We start from the raw sequence: 14,298 nt of genomic DNA on the forward strand, positions 1-14,298 counted from the left end.
GAGTTGGGTTTTGGAAAGCAAAGATGCCCTCAATTTGTATAACAATTTAATGGCTTCAATTAGTATTTTCAGTCTGGCATATAAAGTATAGGATGTTTCTACTATAAATCAAAGCCCTTGGCTTAAAAAAAAGATCTATAGACCTCAACCAGAACTTCTTAGAGGATGCTTCAACATAAATATAGTCTGGCATATTTGGGGTTTGCTTATGTCTATACTTAGGGACAGAATTGGCAAAGATATTAATATTGGGGCAGGGGAGGAACAGAGATAAACATGTTCAGTAATATTATTACTTGTCTCTCTTCCCCACTACTATATATCCAGATTAAAGAAAAAAAAAAGAGAGAAACAGTTTTAAGCTACACATTCTAAGCTAGAGAGAAAAAAATGTTACATATTAGGAAATCCTGCTAAAGAAATGTCAAAAAAAGCCACAGGGTGCAAAATAATTTTAGATGAACTTAAAATGGGAAGAAGAAATCATCTGGCATAGAAGTTAGATATATTTCCTCTCCTTTTCAACTCTTAATTCTTTAAGTGTTCAATATCCAGGCCAGAAATGTGATCTACTAATTCACATTTCCAGTATTTATCAAGGATTATGTCTCCTAGTTTGATTCATGTTTTATTCATGCTTAGAGTTTTAATTCTCTCTGAAACTTTGTTTGCAATAGGCTAAAAGTAGTCAAAATATGAAAGCTTGCAAATAAACAGAAAATTTTTGGCATGTTAACATGCCAAAACACTTTCTCTTACTTTTTTTTTTTTTAAAGATTTTATTTATTTATTTGAGAGAGAGAGAATGAGAGAGAGCACGAGATTCAAGAGGGTCAGAGGGAGAAGCAGACTCCCCGCCGAGCAGGGAGCCCGATGTGGGACTCGATCCCGGGACTCCAGGATCATGACCTGAGCTGAAGGCAGTCGCTTAACCAACTGAGCCACCCAGGCGCCCAACACTTTCTCTTACTTAAATGCTTCACTTAACATCAGAATTCTCACCTTTTTTAGGAAGGCACATTAGAACATGCAAGTTACTGGTCATTACTACTTGATCTGTTCTACATAGGATCTATGGTACTTTGGGGATTTTGTAAAATTTCAGGTCTGTCTTTAAAAATTCCCTTTGCGGGGCGCCTGGGTGGCTCGGTTGGTTAAGCGACTGCCTTCGGCTCAGGTCATGATCCTGGAGTCTCGGGATCGAGTCCCGCATCGGGCTCCCTGCTCAGCAGGGAGTCTGCTTCTCCCTCTCACCCTCTCCCCTCTCATGTACTCTCTCTCTCATTCTCACTCTCTCAAAATAAATAATAAATAAATCTTTAAAAAAAAAAAAATTCCCTTTGCTTTTACCTCAAATACACTATTCTCTTCCTTTTTAAAATACTACTAATAAAAGTAGTTTGGAATACAGCAGCATTGTTGGCAAACCAAACTTTATTAAATGTTTGATTTTATCTGTTACAGAACATGAGAAGCAGCGGTTATGCAAGAGCACCGATTATATGAATTTGCATTTCAAAGTGAAATGGTTTTATAATGAATATGTGCGAGAACTTCCTGCCTTCAAGGATGCCGTTCCTGAATACTCCTTGTAAGTAGTGATTTTCACCCCCAACTTCTCAGTTCATAGTCCTATAAAAATTATACCTGAATTATGCAGCCTGAAAACCTCTTCTCATAGTCTTTGCTTGAATGCAGACATTTCTCTTATAAAATTAATATTAAATGACTTGCATTTCTTTGGGCCCATATTTAATTGAATTGTGTTACATTTTTCAACTATGCCTTCACTCAGATATTCAACTCAAAGAAAAAGAAATACAAAACAGGATATGGCTCACATGATGAGGTTATCTTCTGTGAAAGTGCTCAAGCTCAGATTTTATTGGGAAAATGAGGGTATTTGTATGCTGAGCTTTAGAATCAGATTTTCCCTTTAATTCAAACAAAAAATATCTTAGAAATTAATATTTCTAAAATAGAAGTTATAATTAAACAGGTAACATTTTTCATAAACATGCCTGTATCAAATACATTTCTAAGCACACAAACTTGTAATACTCTGCATCTGGTATTTTTCAGAATTCTATTTAATTTTGTTGAGGAGGGTCTTCCATATACCAGGCACTGTATATGTGCTATAGGACAGTAGTGAATAAGATAAAGACCTCACCCTGAAAGAAGCTTGTACTTGATAAGATACTGATAAGTATAAAAATCATGATAAAGCAAGGCAAAATTAAATAATTACTAATTCAAGGAGCACAAACAAACTGCAGTGGGTTCTTACAGAAGAGAGGCATTACCCCTATTTGGAGGACTCTACATAATCTTTATGGATGGAGTAGCACTGATGCAGACTTTGAAAATTAGGTCAGTTGGTGACAAGAAAAGCATTTAGATTGAAAGGAAAGTTATGGGCATTATTATGGAAGTAGGAATATATGGGCTATGGTCCATGGGAAATGTCATTATAGTGGGGTATAGAGTATGTTTCCAAAAGGAGTAGGTAGCAAAAGTAGTTTTGAACTAGATTATTATAAATAAATGCTATGAAGCTTGCCCCACATTCATGAGGCATTGTGGGCAGTGGAAGAGGCAAAGATTGGGCAACAGGAAAGAGATTTAGAAGATAGTAATGTAATGATGAGATTAAGAATTTCCCTTTAATGTGACCTTTCCCGTAGAAGTTTATAAGATACAGTGGGATACTGGGACAAGTTAAAATCTGTACACATTAGAGAGTGATTGTAGTAAGAATAGGATGAGTATGTGTGGGAGAAAGATTTCTGAGGAAAATTTACATAATTTGCCAACTAATACATATGAGGATAAAAGAAATAGGAAAGAATTAAAGATGAAGTATAAGTGCCTAAGCAGCTGGTAATACTGACTTGGAATAGGGAAGTAAAAAAGAGATGCTATTAGCCAGAGACTTCCGCTTTGACTCTGTCTAGACTAACTAAACTACACTAACTAAAATCAAACTGACATGCCCACTGAACACCAATATAAAAGCTGAATAAAATTAAACAGCATCAGAGAGCAATCAAGGCAACCAGGAATTGAGAAACTATGATCCCTGAGAGAAGAGAAATGCATTAAGGTGAATCCTGTATTTGCTGCAGTTTTTTTTTCTCTATCCTGCTTGCTCCCATGCATTTGCCAATTTGCAATGCAGGTCATTGTGACCAAACAGAGAACAGTAGCCTAGCTTATAGCAATGTCCGGGGGGCGGGGGTAGAGAAATAAACGTTGTGCTCAGTACTATGAAGGTTGCTTGGACCTGTAGGACCAAAGTCCTAGAGAAATGCAAACCACAGAAAAGTAAACATGGCACCTTGCATACAGTTTTCTCCCTGAAGTATTTTCTGATTCTTAATCTGCCCATGTATGGAGACTGAGGCAGAAATAAGCAGGTGTAGAAAGAAGACACTGAGAGATTAAAACTTAAGTAGACACTTCAGCATCCTCACAATGCTGGGCAGACAAAAATTGGAGGTGAAGACTTCCTAAGGAACAAGACTTACCAGACTTTCAGGTGAGATCCCTGAGGGCTGTGCCCTAAAAATAAGAGCTAGAAATAGCGCAGCCTAAAACTTAGCCTTGTCTACTTTATAACTATCTCCCTGCAAATACAAGGAAAAAATTAGATTTTCTGTAGAGGAAATAACCAATCACAGGTTCCATATCTTTTCATAGACAATGTATAATATTCAACAAAAAAATTAAAGACTGCCAGGCAACAGGACCAATTGAATAAAATCCAAGAGAAAAATAGATATTAGACTTATCAGACATAGACTTTGATCTAAACTTCAAAATGTAAGAGAATTTCCACAGAATAATAGGACCTATAAGAATAAAATAAAAACTACAGTACTGAAAAATGATGAAATTAGGAATGTAATAAATGGGCTTAATGGCAGATTGTACCTAGCAGAAGAGGGGATAAAAGAAATGGAAGACAAATTTGGAGAAAATATCCATATAAAAAGAGGAAGAAACCAAAAAAAATATACAAAATATAGAAGAAAGAATCAAACAAGGGATATATGGGACAAATTGTAAAGGTCTACTATGCAAAGAATTGAGTCCCAGAAAAGGATAAGAGAGAAGGAACAGTATCAGAGCAATGTTTGATAAGATACTAGGTGTGGATTTTGCAAATTGAATGAAAAACATGAAGCCACAGTTCAAGAATTTCTATAAATCCTAGGCAGGATATTTAAAGCAAGGAAAACTACCTGTCATTACATCATATAAAATTGCTTAAAACCAGAAAAGAATAAAAAAAAATCTTCCCATTTATTGGAGTCAAGGAAGATAAGACACTTTACCTTCAAAGGAGCTGCAGTAACACTCTTGGATGATTGTTCAATAGGAGGGACTGAAAACCAGAATACACTGTAATATATCTTTTAAGTGCTGAAAGAAAACAACTAACAACTTAGAATTCTATAAACATCAAAAATATCCTTTCAAAACAAGATGAAATAAGTATATTTATATAACTGAGAAGCTGAAAGAACCCATTTCCAGCAGCCCTTCACCAAAAATATATAAGGCATGCTTCAGATAGAAGGAAAATGACTGAAGATAAAAATGCAGTAATGTAGTAAATGATAAAATACATTAGAAAAGGTAAGCAAAGAAGGGCACTTAAAAATACATTAACTATTTAAAGTAAAAAAAATCTGTAGAAGAAAAGGTACATAGAATTAAGATACAAGACAACAGTAGCATAAAAGGGTAGAAAAGCAATAAATGGAGTTAATATGTTATAAGATCCTTGAATTGTTTTGCAAGTGTAAAATACTCAATTTAAAAATCCTCTAATGTGTCATGGATGGGTGTTATAATTTATAGTGTAACCCCATAAGTACTATGCATCCATAAAACAATAGGGTGAAGGGAGAGTAAAACAAACATACCTAAGGGCAGGAAAGGAGAATGCGAAAAATAAAGAGCAGGCAGGAAATTTAGGGGGCGGTGGGGGAAGCAAGATGATGTCTTTAAAATTAAATTTATCAGAAGATTAAGTGTAATCATTAAACATAAATGGATTAATACTCTATTCAACAAATATTGTCCTACAGATAAAATAGTGAATCCAGACTATCTTGCTTATAATTTATTCACCTAAAACGTAAGTATCTAGAAAGGTTAAGTAAAAGTTGAAAACAATAATTGGTATAAAATTTTCACAGCTATACTAATATTAAACAAAATAGACTTCAAAATAAGAAATATAACAATAAAACAATTTTGAGAGAGAGAAATATTTCATGATTAAAGGAGCAATTCAAAAAGATATATCAGTTGTAAATGTACCTCATAACATGTCAACAAAATACATAAAGTAAAAATTGTCAGAAGTGAAAGGAAAAACCAACAACTCAGCAATTCTACTTGGAGATTATACTTCTTTCAGCAACTGAAGAATCAGACAGTCAGTTAAAATACAGAAGTTTCAATAACATGAATAACACACTTAAAGATATTTATCTATCCGTATCTGGTCACCTAGAGGTTCCACAATTTTTTGTGGCAATTGTTTACACACACACACACACACACACACACACACACACCCATCTACAATTTATGACCAACAATGACAAAACACACATTGTTATCACACGCACGTGGTGCATTTACCTAAACAGACTATTCTCTGAACCATAAAGTAGGTCTAATGGATTTTAAAAGATTGAAATATATACTGTATGGTCTTGGACCACTGTGGAATTAAGCCAGATATCAACTCCAAGAAGATAAGTAGAAAATGACCAGATACCCATCACCAGGTATTAAAGAGGGCACGTTCTGCGTGGAGCACTGGGTGTTATGCACAAACAATGAATCATGGAACACTACATCAAAAACTAATGATGTAATGTATGGGGATTAACATAACAATAAAAAACTTAGAGAGAAAAAAAAAAGAAAATGACCAGATAGGCAAATTAAGCAGAACTCTCTAAAACCTGAGTAAAAAAGAAATCAGTGTAAATTACAAAATATTTTGAACTAAGTGATAATAAAATATCGCATGTTGAAACTTGTGGATTGCAGCTAAAACAGGAAATAGAAGAAAGTGTGTAGCTTCTAATTCTATAGAGAGAAGGGGGAGAAAGGTATAAAATCAGTAGTATAAGACTAGTTTAAAAAACAAATTAAGTCAAAAGAAAGTAGAAGGAGAAAATGATCAACAGGACCTAGAGCAAAAATAAATTTTAAAATAGAAGAAATTGCAAAGCAAAAAGTTTGTTCTTGAAAAACATGATAAGGGTGCCTGGGTGGCTCAGTTGGTTAAGCGACTGCCTTCGGCTCAGGTCATGATCCTGGAGTCCCGGAATCGAGTCCCACATGGGGCTCCCTGCTCAGCAGGGAGTCTGCTTCTCCTTCTGACCCTCTTCCCTCTCGTGCTCTCTATCTCTCATTCTCTCTCTCTCGAATAAATAAATAAAATCTTTAAGAAAAAAAAGAAAAACATAAAAATAAAAAAAAAAGACTTAGCAAGGCCAGTGGGAAAAAAAAAGGAAAAACAGATGTCACAAATTATTGTTACTAGAAAACGACATCACTAAAGATCCAGAAAGATAAAATATATTAAGACATTATTTATGCCAGTACATTTAAAAGTTAGACAAAAATGTACCAATTCCTTTATATAACTTATTAAGCTAAAATTTAAAAAAAGATAAAATCTGAATGGACCCATAACTTTTAAAATTTGAATACATAGTTAAAAATCATGTCACAACAAAAACTCCAGGCTCAGATGGATCCAAACAGAATTTTTCCAACTGTTTAAAGAAGAATATCACTAATATTACACAAATTGTTCCAAAAAGACAGGAACGCTTTTCAAATCATTTTTTGAGGCCAGCATATCCTCAACTACTGAAACCTATTGAGAATATGACATATAATTAAAGAATTTCTCTCTGAAAATATATTTAAAAAGTAAAATATTAGCCAATAGAATCCAGTAGTTTATAAAAAGACTAATATGACCAATGGGTATTTATTCCTGAGATATAAAATTAGTTTAACATTTTAAAAGCAAAGAATACAATTCACCACATTTAAGGAATGAAAGAGAAAATCCCTAGAGTCATTACACTAGGCACAGAACAATAATTTAATAAAATACAGTATCAATTTATTATAATAATCTCTTAGAAGTTAAGAATAGAAGGGAACTATCTTAATCTAATAAAAGACACACTTTCAAAAAAGAAACAACGATATAACCATTGTGTCTATTTTTTAATTGAAATGTAGTTGGCATAAGATATTATTTTAGTTTTGGGGGTACAACATAATTGCTCAACATTTACAAACATTATAAATTGATCACCACCATACATCTAGCTACTATCTGTCACCATGCAAAATTGTTATATTATTATAGTTCCTATACTATACATTGTATCTCCATGTCTTATTTATTTTATAGCTGGAAGTTTGTATCTTTCAATCCCCTTGCTCTGTTTCACCCATCCCTTCCGTCTCCTCACCTCTGGCAACCACCGGTTTTTTCTCTGTATCAATGAATCTGTTTCTGTTTTGCATGGTTGTTTGTGTTGTTTTTTGTTTTGTTTTTCTTAGATTCCGTATGTAAGTGAAATCATATGGCATCTGTCTTTCTCTGTCTGACTTATTTCACTGAGCATAATATCCTCTTGATCTACTCAGGCTGTCACAAATAGCAAGATTGCATTCTTTTTTATGGCTAACATTCCATGGTATATCTATACTACATCTTCATCCATTCATCTATTATAAGATGGACACTTAGATTGCTTCCTATCTTGGCTACTGTAAATAATGGTGTAGTGAACATGTAATGGTAAATAAGTCTTTTTGAATGACTGTTTTCATTTTCCTCAGGTAAATTTCCAGAAGTGGGATTGCTGGATCATATAATATTTCTGTTTTTAATTTTTGAGGAACCACCATAAATTTTTCCATAGTGGCTGCACAATTTTGATTTTCCACCAACAGTGCATGAGGATTCCCTTTTCTTTGCATCCTCAACAATACTTATTTCTTGTTTGCTTTTTTTTTAAATATATATAGTCATTCTTTCAAATGTGAGACAATATCTTGTGCTTTTGATTTGCATTTCCCTGATCATAAGTGATCTTGAGCATCTTTTGGTGTCTGTTGGCCATCTGTATTTCTTCTTTAGAGCAATGTCTGTTAAGGTCCTCTGCTTATTTTTTAAATGGATGTTTTTATATTGAGTTTGGTGAGTTTTTTTTAATATATTTTGGACATTGACAGCTCATGGGTCATATCATTTGCAAATATTATTTCCATTCAGTAGGTTCCCTTTTTGTTTTGTTGATGGTTTTCTTTGCTGTACAAAATCTTTTTAGTATGATGTAGTCCCAGTTATTTATTTTTGCTTTTGTTGCCCTTACTTGAGGAAATGGATAAAAAAAAAAAATATTGCTAAGATGTCCAAGAGCTCGTTCATATGTGTTCTTCTAGGAATTTTATGGTTTCAAGCCTTACATTTAAGTCTTTAATACATTTTTCTGTTTATTTTTGTATGTGGTGTAAGAAAGTGGTCCAATTTTATTCTTTTGCATGTAGCTGTCCAGTTTTCCCAACACCATTTATTGAAGAGATGGCCTTTTCTCCATTGTATATTCTTCATCATGTATAAACATGGGTTTATTTCTAGACTTTCTTTTCTGTTCTGTTGATCTGTGTGTCTTTTTGTGTGTGTGCTTGATTACTATAGCTGTATAGTATAATTAGCAATCAGGAAGAGTGACCTAAAGCTTTGTTCTTATTTCTCAAGATGCTTTGGCTATTTGGGGCCTTTTGTGATTCCATACAATTTTCAGGATTATTTGCTCTAGTCTGTAAAAAATACCATTGGAATTTTGATAAGGATTGAACTGAATCTGTAGATTGCTTTGGGTAGTATAGACATTTTAACAATATTAATTCTTCAAATCACAAATATGGTATATATTTCCACTTCTTTGTGTCATCTTCAATTTCTTTTATCAATGTATTATTTTCAGAGTACAGTTCTTTAAACTTCTTGGCTAACTTTATTCCTAGGTGTTTTTTGATGCAATTATAAATAGGTTTTTTCCTTTAATTTCTCTTTCTGATAGTTCATTATTAGTGTATAGAAGTGAAATAGGTTTATGTATATTACTTTCATATCTGGCAACCTTACTGAATTCATTAGTTTTAATAGTTTTTCAATGGAGTCCATAATGTTTTCTAGATATGTTATATCAACTGCAAATAATGACAGTTTTGCTTCTTTTCCAATTTGGATATCTTTTTTTAATTATTATTATGTTATGTTAGTCACCATATGTTACATCTTTAGTTTTTGATGTAGTGTTCCATGATTCATTGTTTGCGTGTAATACCCAGTGCTCCATTCAATATGTGCCCTCCTCAATACCCATCACTGGGCTAACCAATCCCCCCACCCCCCTCCCCCCTAAAACCCTCAGTTTGTTTCTTAGAGTCCATAGTCTCTCATGGTTCGTCTCCCGCTCCGATTTCCCCCCCTTCATTTTTCCCTTCCTACTATCTTCTTTTTTTTTTTAAACATATAATATATTATTTGTTTCAGAGGTACGGGTCTGTGATTCATCAGTTGCATACAATTCACAGCACTCACCATAGCAAATACCCTCCCCAGTGTCCATCACCCAGCCACCCCATCCCTCCCACCCCCCACCACTCCAGCAACCCTCAGTTTGTTTCCTGAGATTAAGCATTCCTCATATCAGTGAGATAATATGATATTTGTCTTTCTCTGATTGACTTATTTCACTTAGCATAATACCCTCTAGTTCCATCCACATTGTTGCAAATGGCAAGATTTCAGGGTTTTTTGATGGCTGCATAATATTCCATTGTATATATATACACCACATCTTCTTTATCCATTCATCTGTTGATGGACATCTGGGCTCTTTCCATAGTTTGGCTATTGTGGACATTGCTGCTGTAAACATTGGGGTGCACGTACCTCTTTGGATCCCTACATTTGTATCTTTGGGGTAAATATCCAGTAGTGCAATTGCTGGGTCGTAAGATAGCTCTATTTTCAACTCTTTTTTCTTAACCTTTAAAATGAACCATTTATTAAATCAGACTGTTAATTTTTAACAGGTAATGTAAGTTACATGTATGTTTATGTCAGAGTATTTCACATGGAAACTTTTTAAACTCTTATAGGCAAGCAAAATCGTACCACACAGTATATAAGTGGGAAGGGGGTACTGTTAAACATTCAAATAAGGCAAGTATTTAAAAATGGTAAAACAGTAATTAAAAAAAAATTCAAGCATTCCTTTAAGAGAATTCAATACTACTAGCTAAATGTACTTTCTGAGTATTTTCAACTTTTTGAGGAACCTCCATACTGTTTTCCAGAGTGGCTGCACCAGCTTGCATTCCCACCAACAGTGTAGGAGGGTTCCCCTTTCTCTGCGTCCCTGCCAACATCTGTCATTTCCTGACTTGTTAATTTTAGCCATTCTGACTGGTGTGAGGTGGTATCTCACTGAGGTTTTGATTTGGATTTCCCTGATACTGAGCAATTTTGAGCACTTTTTCATGTGTCTGTTGGCCATTTGGATGTCTTCTTTGGAAAAATGTCTGTTCGTGTCTTCTGCCCATTTCTTGACTGGATTAGTTGTTCTTTGGATGTTCAGTTTGATAAGTTATTTATAGATTTTGGATACTAGCCCCTTATCTGATATGTCATTTGCAAATATTTTCTCCCATTCTGTCGGTTGTCTTTTGGTTTTGTTGACTGTTTCCTTTGCTGTGCAAAGTTTTTTATCTTGATGAAGTCCCAATAGTTCATTTTTGCCCTTGCTTCTCTTGCCTTTAGCAAAGTTTCTAAGCAGAAGTTGCTGCGACTAAGGTCGAAGAGGTTGCTGCCTGTGTTCTCCTTTAGGATTTTGTTGGACTCCTGTCTCACATTTAGGTCTTTCATCCATGTTGAGGTTATCTTTGAGTATAGTGTAAGAGAACGGTCCAGTTTCATTCTTCTGCATGTGGCTGTCCAATTTTCCCAACACCATTTGTTGAAGAGACTGTCTTTTTTCCAGTGGACATTCTTTCCTGCTTTGTCAAAGATTAGTTGACTATAGAGTTGAGGGTCCATTTCTGGGCTCTCTGTTCTGTTCTGTTGATCTATGTGTCTGTTTTTGTGCCAGTACCATACTGTCTTGTGATGACAGCTTTGTAATAGTGCTTGAAGTCCAGAATTGTGATGCCACCAGCTTTGCTTTTCTTTTTCAGCATTCCTCTGGCTATTCGGGGTCTTTACTGGTTCCATACAAATTTTAGGGTTATTCCATTTCTTTGAAAAAAGTTGAGAGTATTTTGATAGGGATTGCATTAAATGTGCAGATTTCTCTAGGTAGCATAGACATTTTCACAATATTTGTTCTTCCAATATATGAGCATGGAATGTTTTCCCATTTCTTTGTGTTTTCCTCAATTTGTTTCATGAGTATTCTATAGTTTTCTGAGTACAGATCCTTTGCCTCTTTGGTTAGATTTATTCCTAGGTATCTTATGGTTTTGGGTGCAATTGTAAATGGGATCAACTCCTTAATTTCTCCTCCTTCTGTCTTGTTGTTGGTATATAGAAATGCAACTGATTTCTGTGCATTGATTTTATATCCTGCCACTTTACTGAATTCCTCTATGAGTTCTAGCAGTTTTCGGGTGGAGTCTTTTGGGTTTCCACATAAGGTATCATATCATCTGCAAAGAGTGAGAGTTTGACTTCTTCTTTGCCAATTCAGATGCTTTTTATTTCTTTTTGTTATCTGATTTCTGTGGCTAGGACTTCTAATAATCTGTTGAATTGCAGTGGTGATGGTGGACATCACTGCCGTATTCCTGACCTTAGGGGGAAAGCTCTCAGTTTGTCCCCATTGAGGATGATATTCGCTGTGGGTTTTTCATAGATGCCTTTTATGATATTGAGGTATGTACCCTCTATCCCTATACTCTGAAGAGTTTTGATCAAGAAAGGATGCTGTACTTTGTCAAATGCTTTTTCTGCATCTAGTGAGAGGATCATATGGTTCTTGTTCTTTCTTTTATGAATGTAGTTTATCACATTGATTGATTTGCAGATGTTGAACCAACCTTGCAGCCCAGACATAAATCCCACTTGGTCATGGTGAATAATCCTTTTAATGTACTGTTGGATCCTGTTGGCTAGTATTTTGGTGGGAATTTTTGCATCCATATTCATCAGGGATATTGGTTTGTAATTCTCCTTTTTGATGGGGTCTTTGGTATTGGGATCAAGGTAATGGTGACCTCATATAATGAGTTTGGAAGTTTTCCTTCCATTTCTATTTTTTTGGACTAGTTTCAGAAGAATAGTTGTTAATTCTTCCTTAAACGCTTGGTAGAATTCCCCTGGGAAGCTCTCTGGCCCTGGGCTCTTGCTTGTTGGGAGATTTTTGATGACTGCTTCAATTTCCTTAGTGGTTATAGGTCTGTTCAGGTTTCTATTTCTTCCTGGTTCAGTTTTGGTAGTTGATACATCTCTAGGAATGCATCCATTTCTTCCAGGTTATCTAATTTGCTGGCATAGAGTTGCTCATATGTTCTTGTAATTGTTTGTATTTCTTTGGAGTTGGTTGTGATCTCTCCTCTTTCATTCATGATTTTATTTATTTGGGTCATTTCTCTTTTCTTTTTTGATAAGTCTGGCCAGGGGTTTATCAATCTTGTTAATTCTTTCAAAGAACCAGCTCCTAGTTTCGTTGATTTGTTCTACTGTTCTTTTGGTTTCTATTTCATTGATTTCTGCTCTGATCATTGTTATTTCTCTTCTCCTGCAGGGTTTAGGCTTTATTTGCTGTTCTTTCTCCAGCACCATTAAGTGTAGGGTTAGGTTGTGTATTTGAGACCTTTCTTGTTTCTTGAGAAAGGCTTGTATTGCTATAAACTTTCCTCTTAGGACTGCCTTTGCTGCATCCCAAAGATTTTGAACAGTTGTGTTCTCATTTTCATTTGTTTCCATGAATTTTTTTAACTCTTCCCTAATTTCCTGGCTGAACCATTCTTTCTTGAGTAGGATGCTCTTTAGCTTCCATGTATTTGAGTTCTTTCCGACTTTCCTCTTGTGAATGAGTTCCAGTTTCAAAGCACTGTGGTCTGAAAATATGCAGGGAATGATCCCAATCTTTTGGTACCGGTTGAGACCTGATTTGTGACCTAGGATGTGATCTATTCTGGAGAATGTTCCATGGGCACTAGAGAAGAATGTGTATTCTGTTGCTTTGGGTTGGAATGTTTTGAATATATCTTTGAAGTCCATTTGGTCTAGTGTGTCATTTAAAGTCTTTATTTCCTTGTTGATCTTTTGCTTAGATGATCTGTCCATTTCAGTGAGGTGGGTGTTAAAGTCCCCTACTATTATTGTATCGTTGTCAGTGTGTTTCTTTGCTTTTGTTATTAATTGGCTTATATAATTGGCTGCTCCCACGTTAGGGGCATAGATATTTAAAATTGTTAGATCTTGTTGGATAGACCCTTTAGGTATGATATAGTGTCCTTTCTCATCTCTTATTATAGTCTTGGTTTAAAGTCTAATTTGTCTGATATAAGGATTGCCACCCCAGCTTTCTTTTGGTGTCCATTAGCATGGTAAATGTTTTTCCACCACCTCACTTTTAATCTGGAGGTGTCTTTGGGTCTAAAATGAGTCTCTTGCGGGCAGCATATCGATGGGTCTTGTTTCTTTATCCATTCTGATGCCCTGTGTCTTTTGATTGGGGCATTTAGCCCATTTACATTCAGGGTAACTATTGAATGATATGAATTTAGTGCCATTGTATTGCCTGTAAGGTAGCTGTTACTGTATATTGTCGCTATTCCTTTCTGGTCTATGTTACTTTTAGGCTCTCTCTTTCCTTAGAGGACCCCTTTCAATATTTCTTGTAGGGCTGGTTTTGTGTTTGCAAATTCTTTTAGTGTTTGTCCTGGAAGGTTTTTATCTCTCCTTCTATTTTCAATGACAGCCTAGCTGTCATATTTTTGGCTGCATATTTTTCTCATTTAGTGCTCTGAATATATCATGCCAGTCCTTTCTGGCCTGCCAGGTCTCTGTGGATAGGTCTGCTGCCAGTCTACCATTGTAGATTACATATCTCTTCTCCTGAGCTGCTTTCAGGATTTTCTCTTTGTCTCTGAGACTCGTAAGTTTTACTATTAGATGTCAGGGTGTTGACCTATTTTTATTGATTTTGAGAGGGGTTC

General features: G+C 35.1%; 1 protein-coding gene across 3 annotated transcripts in view; it reads left to right on the forward strand.

Moving 5' to 3' along the window:
• Positions 1–14,298, forward strand: part of UNC13C (unc-13 homolog C) — a 651,156-nt gene that overhangs the window by 493,461 nt on the left and 143,397 nt on the right. For all 3 annotated transcript variants that reach the window (XM_073877030.1, XM_073877032.1, XM_073877031.1), the window contains one exon: positions 1,465–1,591. In XM_073877030.1, coding sequence (XP_073733131.1) covers positions 1,465–1,591 — 127 coding nt within the window. The remainder of the gene's footprint in view (positions 1–1,464; positions 1,592–14,298) is intronic.

This window comes from Callorhinus ursinus, unplaced genomic scaffold (assembly GCF_003265705.2).
Source record: "Callorhinus ursinus isolate GAN/ISIS: 27379988/994484 unplaced genomic scaffold, GSC_fseal_2.0 scaffold25, whole genome shotgun sequence".
Lineage (NCBI taxonomy): Eukaryota > Metazoa > Chordata > Mammalia > Carnivora > Otariidae > Callorhinus > Callorhinus ursinus.